Source organism: Jaculus jaculus, chromosome 1, assembly GCF_020740685.1.
Source record: "Jaculus jaculus isolate mJacJac1 chromosome 1, mJacJac1.mat.Y.cur, whole genome shotgun sequence".
Classification (NCBI taxonomy): Eukaryota; Metazoa; Chordata; class Mammalia; order Rodentia; family Dipodidae; genus Jaculus; species Jaculus jaculus.
The window spans coordinates 223,321,686-223,336,443 of NC_059102.1; the positions used below are offsets into that span (position 1 = coordinate 223,321,686).

The 14,758-nt window shown below is 49.9% G+C and overlaps 1 protein-coding gene and 1 non-coding gene across 5 annotated transcripts; one reads left to right on the forward strand and one right to left on the reverse strand.

The window, feature by feature from the left end:
• The first annotated feature begins 165 nt into the window (after positions 1–165).
• On the forward strand, positions 166–13,177 carry Cope (COPI coat complex subunit epsilon). Of its 4 annotated transcripts, none has more exons than XM_045142032.1 (10): positions 166–336; positions 4,440–4,502; positions 6,156–6,319; positions 6,852–7,004; positions 8,999–9,052; positions 9,435–9,516; positions 11,117–11,272; positions 12,396–12,464; positions 12,861–12,935; positions 13,065–13,177. In XM_045142032.1, exons 1-10 carry the CDS (start codon positions 211–213, stop codon positions 13,110–13,112), a joined length of 990 nt encoding a protein of 329 aa, XP_044997967.1. In that variant the 5' UTR covers positions 166–210; the 3' UTR covers positions 13,113–13,177. The 4 variants fall into 4 exon arrangements, with proteins under 4 accessions (XP_044997967.1, XP_044997968.1, XP_004666062.2 ...); XM_004666003.2 differs by having other exon boundaries at positions 167–336; positions 6,219–6,319; XM_045142033.1 differs by lacking the exon at positions 11,117–11,272.
• Positions 2,115–2,221, reverse strand: LOC123458184. Its single transcript, XR_006635482.1, has one exon. It is a non-coding gene; the product is annotated as a U6 spliceosomal RNA (small nuclear RNA).
• Positions 13,178–14,758: the final 1,581 nt, after the last annotated feature.

Genomic DNA, 14,758 nt, shown 5'->3' on the forward strand with positions numbered 1-14,758 from the left:
TTGCTGAATGGAAGTAAAATACAGAATCCCAGAATGCCTTGCGAGCCCCTCTGACCTATCCCTCCCCTTACTCCCGTTTCAGCGACTCCCGTTGGCTCCCTCAATGCCACTCAAAAGCTGACGACTACATTTCCCGTGGTGCCCCATCGAAGGGCCCTGCTTCCGGCCGACGTGTCTTTCAGGAAGAGGAGCTGGGAAAAGTGTGGCGACATGGCGCCTCCGGCTCCCGGTCCGAGTCCGGGCGGCTCCGGGGAGGTGGACGAGCTGTTCGACGTGAAGAACGCCTTCTACATCGGCGGCTACCAGCAGTGCATCAACGAGGCGCAGCGGGTGAAGGTCAGCCGCGGGGCGGGGGCCGGAGCGGCTCTTCCTCTTGCGGCTTCAAGGGAGGGGGTATGCGCCCCTGTGGGACAAACGTTCTATTTAATTCATTTATCTATTCATTTACTCATTCATTCACTGACACAAGGTCACACTGGCCGCCGGACTCGCTGTGTAGTCCAGGCTGGCTTTGAACTTATCTGAACTTTCTCCTCAGAGCTGGCATGACAGGTGTTCGCCAACACACCACGCTCCAAAATATCTATTGGTTGATTGATTCATTGACATGCCTTATTTCATACTGAGCTCGAATTCAGGATTCTTCTGCCTTGGCCTCCTGAGTGCTGTGGTTCCAGATCTGCGCTATGTATGTAGATCTCAAAAGCTACCATATGTTCATCCATAGGGACTGTTGCTTGCTTTTAACTTTGTTTAGTTTTATATATATATATATATATATATATATATATATATATATATATATATATATATATATTTTTTTTTTTTTTTTTTTTTTTTTTTTAGTTTTTCGAGGTAGGATTTTGCTCTAGCCCCTCAGGGTGGCCTCGAAATCATGGTGATCCTCCTTATTTCAGCTTCCAGAGTGCTGGGATTAAAGGCGTTCGCCACTATCCCCGACTTTATAATTGTTTTGTTCATTTTTATTTATTTATTTGAGAGCGACAGACAGAAAGAGGCAGATAGACAAAGAGAATGGGCGCGCCAGGGCCTTCGGCCACTACAAACGAACTCCAGACGCGTGCGCCCTCTTGTGCATATGGCTAACATGGGTTCTAGGGAATCGAGCCTCAAACCGGAGTCCTTAGGCTTCATCGGCAAGAGCTTAACCGCTAAGCTGTCTTTCCAGCCCAATAATTTTTTTTTTTAATTTTTATTAACATTTTCCATGATTATAAAATATATCCCATGGTAATTCCCTCCCTCCCCACCCCCACACTTTCCCGTTTGAAATTCCATTCTCAATCATATTACCTCCCCATTACAATCATTGTAATTACATGTATACAATATCAACCTATTAAGTATCCTCCTCCCTTCCTTTCTCCACCCTTTATGTCTCCTTTTCAACTTACTGGCCTCTGCTACTAAGTCCAATAATTTTTTTTTAATGAGATTTTCTCACATAGCTCAGGCTGGCCTTGAACCTAGCAATCCTGCCTCAGCCTCTCTGGTGATGGGATTATAGATATGAGCCACCATGCCCAGTTTGTTTATCTGTATTTTATTTATTATAAATATTGTTATTTTAGGGTTTTGCTTATTTATTTATTTGAGAGAGAGAAGCAGAAAAAGAGAGAATGGTGCGCCAGTGCCTCCAGCTGCTGCAAACGAGCTCCAGACACATGCATCACCTTGTGCATCTGGCTTATGTGGGTCCTGGGAATTGAAGCTAGATCCTTTGGCTTTTCAAGAAAGCATCTTAACTACTAAGCCATCTCTCCAATCCTTATTTTAGGGGTTTTTTTTTGGGGGGGGGAGGTTAGAGTTTCACGCTAGTCCAGGCTGACCTAGAATTCACTATGTAGTCTTAGGGTGATCTCAAACTCATGGTGATCCTCCTACCTCTGCCTCTCAAGTGCTGGGATTAAAAGCATGTGCCACCATGCCCGGTTCCTATTTTAGTTTTTTCTTCTTCTTCTTGCTCCCCCTCCCCCAAGGTAGGGTCTCACTCTGGTCCAGGCTGACCTGGAATTAACTGTGTAGTCTCAGGCTGACCTCTAACTCATGGTGATTCTCCTACTTCTGCCTCCCCAGTGCTGGAATTAAAGGCATGAAGTATGGAACCCTTCATGAACTTACGTGTCATACTTGTGCAGGGGCCATGCTAATCTTCTCTGTATTGCTCCAATTTTACTATATGTGCTGCCAAAGCAAGCACTTTAAAACAGTGTGTGTGTGTATTTATTATAATTTGTTTTTTCGAGGTAGGATCTCACTCTACCAGGCTGACCTGAAATATACTATATTGTCTCAGGGTGGCCTTGAGCTCATGGTGATCTCCCTATCTCTGCCTCCTGAATGCTGGGATTGAAGGCATGCACCACCACACCCTGCTTAAAAATATTTTTTATTTATTTGCAAGCAGAGAGAGAGGAAAAAGACAGAATGGGTATGCCAGGACCTCCAGCCTCTGTGAACTCCAGATGCATGTGCCATTTTGTGCATCTGCCTCTATGTGGGTACTAGAGAATCAAGCTCAGGTTGTAGGTTTTGCAGGCAGGTGGCTTAATCACTGAGCCATCTATCTAGCCCTATTTTAGTGTTTTGTTTTGAGGTAGGGTCGGGTTGATTTGAAACTCACTCTAGTTTCAGGCTGGTGTTGAATTCACCTCTGATTACCAAGTGCTGGGATTAAAGGAATGTGCCACCACACCCAGCTTTATTTTAGTCTTTTTATTTATTTATTATTATTATTATTTATTTTTTTTTTTTGGTTTTTCAAGGTAGGGTCTCACTGTAGCCCAGGTTGACCTGGAACTCACTATGTAGTCTCAGGCTGGCCTCGAACTCATAGTGATCCTCCTACCTCTGCCTCCTGAGTGCAGTGGATTACAGGTGTGTACCACCACACCCAGCTTTTAGGGGGGTTCTCTATCCTTATTTTATTAGTTTTTAGTTTTGTTCTCACTCTAGCCCAGGCTGACCTGGAACTCTATAGTCTCAAGGTGGCCTTGAAATCACAGTGATCCTCTTACCTCTGCCTCCCAAGTGCTGGGATTAAAGGCATGAGCCACCACACCTGTCTGTTATTATTTTTGGTCTTTTGAGGTAGGGTCTCACTGTAGTCCAGGCTGACCTGGAATTCACTATATATAGTCTCAGGTTGGCCTTGAATTCAGTGGCTCTCCTACCTCTGCTTCCAGTGCTGGGATTAAAGGCATGCACCCAATCACACAGTTATCTTTATTTTTTTTTTGATTAATTAATTAATTTATTGTTTGTCTTTCAAAGTAGGGTCTTGCCCAAGCTGGAATTCACTATGTAGTCTCAGGCTGATTTTAAACAAACAGCAATCCTCAGCCCCCAAGTGTTGGGATTAAAGGCATGCACTACCACTCTTATCCTTGTTTTATGAGATGGGATATGAAGGTCTCTCCCTGGGAAATGGTCTTCTGGACCGTATTCTGTTGGAGCAGCCTGGTTGTTTCTCCCATAGCTTACTCATTCCTCGTGGAGCATTTGTGTACATCAGACCCTACATTCCTTCTGGGCTGTCTTGGAGCTTCATCCTTGGCAATAAGTATACCAGAAAATGAAGCCAAGAAATAATAAAATGGTAGGCTGGAGAGATGGCTCAATGGTTAATATGGTGATTGCCTGCAAAGCCTAACAACCTGGGTTCATTTCCCCAGTATCCATGTAAAGCCAGATGCACAAAGTGGTGCATGCATCTGAAGTTCCTTTGCAGTAGCTAGAGGCCCTGGCATGCTCATACTTTATGTCAATCTTTCTCTGTATCTCTCTGCTTACAAATAAATTAAAAAAAGAAAAAGAAAGAAGAGAATGTTTGAAGAGTGGTGGCCTTGAGCTTGGATGTTTGAGGGCTGGGAAACAGCCAACCTGCCAGGGTTGCAATGAGGAGCTGGTGACCAGACAGGTGGCAGCAAGGGATGTGTCTAACAGGATCACTTGGAGGGTGAGTTGGAGAATGGGTAGGTGCCACAACATGATAGGATCTTTGCCTGTGGACATACCAGTGCTCTAAAAATACTAGATACCAGGGTGTGGTTCAGCAGTAGAGCACCCAGAATCAACAGTGAGGGGCAGAGTTCAACTGAGTCTCACTCTGTCCCAGGCTGACCTAGAACTTCATATCCTCCTGCCTAGAGGTGCTCTAGAGTGCTGGGTTTATAGGTTTGTCTCACCACACTGAGATCCTTCAACTTGGTTTTCATTGCTAGTCTCTAGGACTGAGAGATGATAAATGTCTTTGTTTTTTTAATTTTTTGTTTATATTTATTTATTTGAGAGCGACAGGCAGCTGAGGTCCAGAGTAGTTCGAATTCTGCCCCACTGGCGAAGCTGGTCCTCTGGCTCAGCATGTGAGGGCCCTCATGTGGGCTGCTCTGTGCATCAGCCTGCCTTGTCTCCCACAGCTGTCCTGCTCAGAGAGAGAAGTGGAAAGGGACGTCTTCCTGTACAGATCCTACATTGCACAGGTGAGTGTGGACCAAAGGTGATGGCCTTTTCACAGACAGAAGCCTAACAGAGCCAGGACTGTGATAAGGAGTTGGGAAGGTACCTGGGTTGGGAAGCCAGGATCCAGGGTAATGGTTTTAGCCATCCATGAGCAGTCTGTGTGCCTTCCCAGAGACAACTGTATCACCAAAGCCCAGTACTGCAAGGCCACCTATGCCAGGATTCCATGCTCCCTCCCCCAAGGTGCTGGGGATAGAACTTGGGCTTTGTGCATGCTGGGTAAATACTTACCACTGAGCTGTGTCCCCAACTGATTTTTAGTTTTTAGATAATTAATGGGTGTCAGTTTTGCAGTACCACTAGGTTTGTAGAACAATTGAGCATTCCTTATGTCCTCTCCCTGCAGATTATTACTATTTATTAGAGACAGGGAGTGAGTGAGAGAAAGAGAGAATAGGCACACCAGGGCCTCTAGCCACTGCAAACCAACTCCAGATGTATATGCCACCTTGTGCATCTGGCTTACGTGGGACCTGAAGAATTGAAGCTGGGTCCTTTTGCTTTGCAGGCAAGCGTCTTAACTGCTATGCCATTTCTCTAGCCCTATTTTGATTATTTTTTGAGACCTCATTTCACTATGTTACCAAGGCTGTCCTCTCAAACTCTTGAGCTAAGTGATCCTCTTGCCTCAGCCTCCTGAGTATCTGGATTATAGGTATGCACCCCAGCTGCTTTCAGATTCTGTTGTTGTTTTGGGTTTTTGGTTTTGTTTTGTTTTTTGTTTTTGTTTTTTTGTTTTTTGAGGTAGGGTCTCACTCTAACCCAGGCTAACTGGGAATTCACTATGTAGTCTCAGGGTGGCCTTGAACCCACTGTGATCCTCCTGCCTCTGCCTCCCAAGTGCTGGGATTAAAGGCATGCACCACCACACACGGCTTCCCTCCTCCTTTGTTTTTGAAATAGTTTCATGTAGCTCAGGCTAGCTTCAAACCTGTTATGTAGCAGAGGATAACCTTAAATTCCTGATCCTCCTGCATGGTAAATGACAGGTGTGTGCAGCTCACCCACTGCACTGAGGATTTTCAAGCACATTGTTACCCAGGGAAGAAAGTGAACGTGTGTTCTCACATTCTGAAAGCAACCCATGCTGGGCATGGTGGCAAACACCTGTCATCCCTGTACCTAGGAGGCTGTGTAGCAAGTGCTTGCTCATAAAGAAGCCAAATGACACAGTAATATTCTGAGAAGCTCTGCCTGCTGCACTTAGCCTGGAGGTGCAGCTGCCTCCTGCTGGCTTGTACGCAAAGGAAAACCAATTCCATGGCACTCAAGATGCTGAGGCAGGAGGGTTGCTGGGAGTTTCGAAGCAGCCAGGGATAGCAGGAGTACAGTTAGGGACAGGCCCCTGGCATTATTGATGACCCCCAGGACTCAGCCACATTGTCAGTAGGAGGCTTGTTGGGTGGGGTGGGGTGCTGCTGCCCTGTTTCCCAGAACTGTACCCAACCCTCCCCACTTCTGATGCTGCTTGCCCACATGACATGCTCATTTCTACCTGTCCCTCTACACCAGGGTCTGGCTTTACCTGGTGCCCATAACAGGGGACACTATATGGCTTAGTCAAACAGGTCCTGGCTTGCTATCTGCTGTCTCCCTCTGGATGGTCCTGGCAGCCAGGCAAGGAGACAGATGTCCTTCAGGGTGGCAGAGCTAAAGTGTGCTTGTCTGGACCACAGAGGAAGTACGGTGTGGTACTGGATGAGATCAAGCCGACTTCAGCCCCGGAGCTACAGGCTGTGCGCATGTTTGCCGAGTACCTCGCCAGTGAGAGCCGCAGGTGAGGCTTGGGCAGGAAGAGGGTGAGGTGTCCCTCCCCACACCTTCACCTCCACTGCCTCAGTTTCTCTCACCTGCACACGGGAGACAGTGATGGATGCTTCTTCAAAGAGCTCTGGGGGTTGAGCGTGGAGCTCTGTGGTAGGGAACATGCCCAGCATCACCAAGTCCTGCCCAGAACCCCAGGCCAGTGTATTCAGTGACTCTGGGCTCTGGCCAGTCTTGGCACTTCCCACATCACAGCCTGCCCAAGAGGCCCAGAATGCCTATTCCACCCCCTTGACCTCAATTTTGCCATTGTACAAGAATGAGAGGTGCATTATGGGAAGGTGGCAAGGTTGGCTTGAGATGTCACAGGTGTGGAACTCACAGGGAACATCAGGGCTGCCTGGAATTCTGCCCCACACAGAACTCTGCTTCTGTATTTCCCTGGGGCCTGCCCCCCGCCCTCTCTGGGCTGTCTGCTGAGGAATGGGGCTGTGGAAGATTGCAGGGCTGAGGCACCTTTGGCCTTGAGCAGCCTCTTCTTACAGGGACGCCATTGTGGCAGAGCTGGATCGTGAGATGAGCAGAAGTGTGGATGTGACCAATACCACCTTCTTGCTCATGGCCGCCTCAGTCTACTTTCACGACCAGAATCCAGATGCCGCCCTGCGCACTCTGCACCAGGGTGACAGCCTTGAGTGGTAAGTGTCCCTTCCCAGAGTTTGGCTGTGTGGTGCCAGGCTGGCCTTGAACTCCTGGGCTGGAGCCATCCTTCTTCCTAAGCCTCCCTAGTAGCTGAGATTTTACGTGTGTACCACCACCACTGTCAGCCACGGGGACAGCCACAGATGGCAACAGAGAACAGAGGTGTGGTTGGTGCCTGTAGAGACTGGGGAGTCAGGACCACACCTCAGACAACTGGCAAGGGCCTATGCACCACATGGTGGTGTAGCACAGGAATTCAGAGAGGTGGGCTGAGCTCTTCCTTGGTGAGAAGTACTGTCAGGGATGGTCTCATCCCATTTTCCTTCAGGACAAGGCCATGTCTAAGTTCTTCTTAAAAGTTCTATCTTCTGGGACTATGAATATACCAGTTAGGGTTGGTGTGAGCTCTGAAGGGGACAGTCAAACCACAACAGGTACAACCTGGGGTGACCAGTAGCTTCTGGCATCCAGGCTGCACAAGGCCTGGCTTGGGGACCTTTGTGCCTCATGACTGGCCTGTGGCTTGAAGGACACAGCACTGCCTCCATAAACCTGCAGTGCCTCTCCTGGCCCCCACACCATCCCTCCTTCAGAGTACTCCTGATTGACTTATTCCTGTTCCAGAGGTCATCTGTGGGACTGGACTGCATGGTGGTCAGGGCACTCTTGTTCCTCTAAGTGAACTGAACACCACCTCCCTGCCCTATGCTCAATCATGGTGTGTTGGTTGCAGATTTGTTCTTGTCCATCTAGAAAGGTTTGGAAATAGTCCTTGGGCTGGGTGCAGCTTTCTGACAGAGTGCTTGTTGAGCATGCTGCAGGTCCTGGATTCCATCCCTAGCCCCACAAAGCAAAAAGGAATAGGAATAGGAAGCCAAGAGGTGGTGGTACAAATCTTTAATCCCACACCTAGGATGCTAAAGTAGTAGGATCTCTGTGAAGTCCAGGCCAGCCTGGGCTAGAGTGAAACCTTACCTCAAAAAACAGCAACAGAGCTAGAAGTGGTGGCACATACCTTTAATCTCAGCACTCACTTGGGAGGCAGAGCTAGGAGGATCATTGTGAGTTTAAGGCCACCCTGAGACTACATAGTGAATTGAGGACAGCCTGGACTAGAGTGAAACCCTACCTTGAAAAACCAAAATAAATAAATAATTTTTTAAAAGCCCACAAAACAACAGGTACCATAGGGGATAAAGAGGTGGTCAGTAGTTGAAGGTATTTGGTTGAAAAGCCTGACAGCCCAGGTTCAATTCCCCATTACCACATGAAGCCTGATACACAAAATTACAAAAAATACTCAAAAAGCAAAAGGAAATAGGAACGACAGGCCAGACCTGATGGCACGCCTGCCATCCTAGTACCTAGGAGGCTGAAGCAGGAGGATGGAGGGTTTGGGGCCAGGCGGGCTATGTAAGACAAATGTCAAGCGGGGGGGGGGGAAATCCACAGTTACCACAAATGTGTGGAACCTGGGTTCAGTCCCAGGACTGCTCCCACTGGGTCTGGTGGTGAATCCCATCTGGTGGAAAGGTGCAAGGATAAATGGCATTTTATATGTATGTATGTATGTATGTATGTATACATATGCATACATATATATGTGTGTGTGTGTGTATGTATGTATGTATGATATATATACACACACACACACACACACATACATACATACATACATACTTATTTATTTATTTATTTCCAAGTGTCTGGGAACAAGAAGAGCACAGAGGAGCAGGGAGGGAGTTATGGTGTTCTAAGACCTGGTGTGGGTAGGATGTTATGTTCAGACATGCCACACAGAAGTGGGATGAGTCCCTTGGTGTGGCTTCCCTGCAGAGAAACCATGGGAGACCCCAAGGCTGGGTGGTGGGGGATGACAAGCCAGAGCTAAAGGGAATTACTTGCCTGAGCCTTGTAGAGGGGATAGAATGTTATGGAAAGTGTGCTCACCTAGTGTGTGGTTGTCTGCTGACTGCCACCTTGTCCACAGCATGGCTATGACGGTGCAAATCCTGCTGAAGCTGGATCGCCTGGACCTGGCCCGGTGAGCCCCCCCTGCCTGTCAGGATGACCATCTCAGCCTTGCTTCCTAGTCACTTCTTGTTAGCTTGTTTCATGCTATGAAAGTGATGTCATCCTTAACCCAACCTTTCCTTGCAGTCCATTGCCAGGGAGGAAGGCATGACTGCCTCAGTTTTCCTTTTTGAGGCTTGGGTGGGGCCTGTGCTGCCGGGTGGTATGGGCCTCACTCAGGATGCAGGAGGCTAGGCCCCATGACAACTAATGGCACTTTGGGCATGAGGCACCAGTGCTCTATCCTCAGGGATCTAGGGTGGCTGGGCAGGTGCTCAGCTGGACATACATAGGCAGAGGAATGTGGCCTGGCTGGCCCCAGGCCCTGAGCCAGTGTCTCCCCTCCCTTCCAGGAAGGAGCTGAAAAGAATGCAGGAGCAGGACGAGGATGCCACCCTCACCCAGCTGGCCACTGCCTGGGTTGGCCTGGCCTTGGTGAGCCCCATGACACAGGGCTGGGGCTTAGCACGTGTCACTCCAGTGCCTCTGCCACTCCTCATCCCTGTCTCCCACAGCAGCTTGACCCTATTTTGCCTTCACAGTGAGCATGTTGGGGGAAGGCCCTCTGGAGGGGACACAGTGTGCTGGACCTGGCAGCCCAACCTGCTTCCTGGGCTCCCTGGACTTTGTGGTGCACAGCTTTGTCCTCCACACCCCTGATCCTGGCATAGTGACAGGCTGTGTTCTACCAAAGTGATGGGGGAGCCTTTGGCCCCTCTACCCCTAGCCCACCTAGGCCTAGTTCTGCCTCTTGGCACCAGCCTCCTCTGTCCCTGGATTTGGCCTCCTTTCTCAGCACTCTTTGTCTGTCCTCCCAGGCGAGCTACATCTCTGCCTCTTACTCACTCATGCACGTGTCCTGCCAGTTGAGTAGGAGCAGCCTTACAGAGCTTTCTGGAAGATTTATTCATTTGCAGGATTTTTTTTCCCCCGAGGTAGGGTTTCACTCTAGCTCAGGCAGACCTGGAATTCATTATGTAGTCTCAGGGTGGCCTCGTACTCATGACAATCTCCTACCTCTTACTCCTGAGTGCTGGGATTAAAGGTCTGTTCCACCATGCCTGGCTTGTAGTTTAATTTTTTCTTTTTTTTCCAGTACTGGGATGGAACCCAGAGCCTACATATGCCAGTCAAGCTCTGTACCACTGAGCTACATCTCTGGCTCTGGCTCAACATTTCTTTTCAATTTAATTTTTTTTAATGGATATTAAATGAGAGAGTATGTGTATATGGGTGCACTGGAGCCTTTTTCCATTATAAGCAAACTCCAGATGCATACTCCATTTTGTGCTTCTGGATTTATGTGGTTACTGGGGAATTGAACCCAGACTGGCAGGCCTTACAAGCAAGCACTTTCAACCACTGTGGCACCTCCCTAGCCATTTATTTATTGATTGATTGATTGATTGATTGATTTATTGATTTTTAAGTCGGGTCTCCCTCTAGCCTAGACTGAGATAGGATCTGGTAAAGTTGCTTAGGTTAGCCTTGAACTTTCTTAGTAGCCCAGGCAGGGCCTGAAATTTCTAACCTCCTGTCTCATCCTTCAGAGTAGTAGGGATAACAGGTCTGTGTAGCTCAGCTGGCCTTGAACTCTTGGGGTTCAGATCTTTTTACCCCAGCTTGTCATATGTCACCACACCTGGCTTAGTTTTACTTATTTTTTTGTTTGTTTGTTTGTTTTTAGTTTTACATATCTTCATAACCTGTCTTGGTCTCAGGTGGTCATGGAACAGGTGCTGCCTTTGATGGGCCTTTGTCCTTGTGGGCCTAGCATAGATCCTAGCCCTGTCACCTGTGTACTGACTCTTTCCTAATAGCCTCAGTTTCCTCATCTATAAATGGCACTTAAGGAGCTGGTTGTGATGGGTTAATGGTGGTGGGGTGGGGGGAAGGAAGAAGGGGGCATGAGATGACCTGTGTCCCAAGACCACTCGGCAGGGAACAGGGGTCTCTAGGGAGGGAGTTGGGGCGCATGGGCAGTGTGGTCTGGGTTGGGCAGGTGGCTGGCTAACAGGTGTTGGGTGACCCGCAGGGTGGTGAGAAGCTGCAGGAGTCCTACTACATCTTCCAGGAACTGGCAGACAAGTGCTCACCCACACTGCTGCTGCTGAACGGACAGGCCACCTGCCACTCAGCACAGGGCCGCTGGGAGGCTGCAGAGAGCGTGCTCCAGGAGGCACTGGACAAGGTGCTCCATGCTAGGCAGCCCCTCAGCCAGTACCAAGAAACCCCAGTGCCAGCTCCCCACACACACCCCAGTGTGTCCTTGCTGTCTTGTCATCTCAGCTGCTACTATGTGGTGAAGCTGCTCTGATTGGAGGGTTATTTTATTTATTCATTCATTTATTTTGGTGTGTGCGAGGAGATGTGTGTCTTGTGCTTTATTTTTCTGGGACAGTCTTTGATGAACCCGGGAAACAGGTTCTTTGCAGGTTGCAATTATACCTACAGGTGGAATGTCTCCATCCTTCACATGCCACCTGGGGTCAGCCTGCCTTCACCTGGCTCTAGTGGCCTCCTGTACCTGGCCAGCCCATATCCCCCCCCCCCCGCTTTTTTTTGTTTGTTTGTTTGTCCAGGTGGTGTCTCACTCTATCCAGGCTGACCTGGAATTCACTATGTAGTCTCAGCGTGGCCTCGAATTCACAGCGATCCTCCTACCTCTGCCTCCTGAGTGCTGGTATTAAAGGTGTGCACCACCACACCCAGCCTATTCCTGTTTTAAAGATGTGGGGACTCAGGGTCTTGCTTTGTAGCCCAGGCTGGCCTAGCACTGGCTGTCCTCCTGCCTTAGCCTACCAAATGATGGAGTGACAGGATTCCCACATAGTTCCCCTGTTCCTTTTGGCACTACCTCATTTCAGTGTCCAACTTCCAGCTCCTCTCCTTCTCATCCATGATATTGGAGGAAACTGAGGCACAGGAAAGTTAGGCTCTGCTGAGGTGCCTGGTGTGGAGGGTGGCTGCTTGTCCATGATGTCTTGTTTTCAGCAGAACCCTACTTTACAGCCACCAGGCCCTGGCTGGCTAGCTGAAGCTGTCGTGCCCCAAGTAGCCTGTATAAGGGAGGATGGGCTGCAGAGGCCTCTAGGGAGTAGTTGGGACTCATGTGTATGTGGATTCTCACTTCAGAAGAGCAAGGGGACATTCAGACAGGTCTGTGGATGAAAAGACTGAGTCTAGGACACAAGGCTACAGTTCTTGGCTCTATGTTAGACAGCACAGCCCTCTCCTCTTGCATGGGGTGGGCTAGGGTTGGTTGCTGAGGCTGGGTATTGCTGACCACACCCCCACACACCTCGTGTTTCCAGGACAGCAGCCACCCAGAGACACTCATCAACCTCATCGTGCTGTCCCAGCACCTGGGCAAGCCTCCTGAGGTAGGCCACAGCCAGCTGTGTCCCTCCATGTGAATACAGAGGCAGCAGCGTGGGAGCCCAAGCCCCATAGGTTCCTCACCTGAAGGCCAGGGCAAAGTGTCACTCTACATAGGTGGCCAGCCATGAGCCATCCCTGCAAGAAATACTCCTGACTGCTGTCCAGGAGAGGCTCCCAGCATGAGAACATCTCACCAACATATTACCACAGTGGTCCCAGCCCTCCTTCCCCGGGTCTTTCCTCAGCTCTGCCATACACCAGAGCTGGCCAGTGCGCAGAAGCCAGCTTGGTGTTTCCTTCCTGGGGGGGGGGGGGGGAGAGCCAGGTCCTGAGTAGGGTTAGGAGTCCCTGACCTACAGGTCTGAGTCACTAACGTGTGCCACCTTTCCCTCCCCCAGGTGACAAACCGCTACTTGTCCCAGCTGAAGGATGCCCACAGGGTCCATCCTTTTATCAAGGAATACCAGGCTAAGGTGAGCCCAGGGTGGCTGAACAGCCCGGGAACCCTCGCCCACTTGCAGAATGTTCAGAATTCAGCTGGGTCACTTGTGTGCTGTCCTCTGACCTGTCCTCTCATCTCCCATCCCCACTTCCTGCTGCAGGAGAATGACTTTGACCGCCTGGTGCTGCTGTACACACCCAGAGCCTGAGGCCATGCCCCTTGCTGCTCTAAGCCCTGCTCCACCTGTCAATAAAGTGTCACAATTCTCTCTTACTCTTCTGTGTTCCCATCCAGTGCTGTCCTCTTTCCTCCTTGGTGGGAACATGGTTGGAATCCAGCTGTAGGGGAGGGTTCCATTCCTGTGCTTATACCACAAGTCCCATACTCAGAGCTGCAGGGCACCCCACTAGCCTCATCCTGGCCCAAAAGGACTCTGAACAGCTTCAATCAGTATGCAGGGTACAGCGGCAAACCCAGGACCCTTTGTGAGGGTGGAGGTGGGGAGCCCTTGGGCCTCAATGTTGTGCTACAAGCAGGAGGAGCATGCAGGGTCTCTGGAGTGAATGTTAACTCTGCCCTGCACCTGCTGCTGGGCCACAGGGTCCTTTGCCAGTATTGAGACCTGCTGGGACTGGGTGGAGGGCTGGGCCTCCCAGCTGAGGTCTTCACTGAGCAGTGTGCCACAAGGCCAGTTCTGGGAGACAAGTCCCAGCACTAAACACACCAGTGCAAAGAAAGGCCTTATCATCTCACTGGGCTCTCTGACCATGTTGACCAGGCTGTGTAAACTCTGCTTATCCCTCAGGGAAGAGGCAGGCAGCATGCTTGGCATTCTCTCCCAGAGGTCTGGTCTGTCTACTTCAGAGGAGGCCACCTGAAACTAAACCCTTTCTGTGGATGCCAGGGCAGGGCAGTAAGTGATATCAGCCCTGTGGGGGAGGGGTGGCAGACAGGCCTTGGTCCCAGCATGGGCTCCTCTGGGGAGAGAAGCCCAGCATTCTCACAGCTGACCTGTGGCTGCTCACCTGACCTGAGTGCTGGGATTCTGGTCTCCTGCCAACTCCAGAAGTCACTCAGGAGGACCTGACTGCCAAGAAGAAACCCAAGGCAGAGCAAGACCTCTTCTATTACTGATGGGTGCCATGGTGACAGGATAGCTCTGGGAGTGTAGCAAGGGAGAAGGCAGGTGAAGTCTCAGCCACCCCACAGGTCCAGCAGGACCCAAAGGAAGCATACCTGGCTGGATCCAAGCTACTGCCTGCCCCCACATTAGTTCTGACTCCACCGAGCATGAGCCCCTGGCCATGCCTAGTGGTCCCCACCCCAGCCTGCAGACAACAGACTCCAGACAGTACACAGGAAGCCGTCACCCACATGGGCACCATTCAACAACAGACACACCTGCCATCTTAGCACTCAAGTTCAAGGCCAGCCTGGGCTACATACTGAGACCTTGTCACAAAACAAGGTCTGGGCTCTGCTGTGAGTGAGACCACTTGCTGAGCAGCTGTGAGGTCCTATGTTTGATCCCTAGCACCCAAGTAAGAAGCTAAGTGTGGCCATTTCTTCTAACGTTCCCCCCACACACCCATCCTGTGGCAGGACAGACTGCAGAATTGCTGGAGCTTGCTACTCAGCTAGTTTGAAAACTGCAGTTCGTGTTAGGCAAGAAACTCACTCAGTCTCAAGGAAACAGGCTTTAGAGTGACAGGTGAACAGCAGGGGTCTTCCATATATGAGTGCATGCATATGCTACACACTACAGAAGAAATGGCTCAGCAGTGAAAGGCACTTGCTTACAAAGCCTACTGCCCAGGTTCAGTTCCTCAATAAAACCACAGAGTGGGTGTCTAG

Excerpts from the sequence above, each read along its gene's own strand:
- Cope (XM_045142032.1), top strand. The coding sequence starts at position 211 with ATGGCGCCTCCGGCTCCCGGTCCGAGTCCGGGCGGCTCCGGGGAGGTG. Across the intron at positions 9,517-11,116 it reads CCTGGGTTGGCCTGGCCTTG|GGTGGTGAGAAGCTGCAGGA; the intron begins GTGAGCCCCATG and ends GGTGACCCGCAG. Across the intron at positions 12,936-13,064 it reads TCAAGGAATACCAGGCTAAG|GAGAATGACTTTGACCGCCT; the intron begins GTGAGCCCAGGG and ends TTCCTGCTGCAG.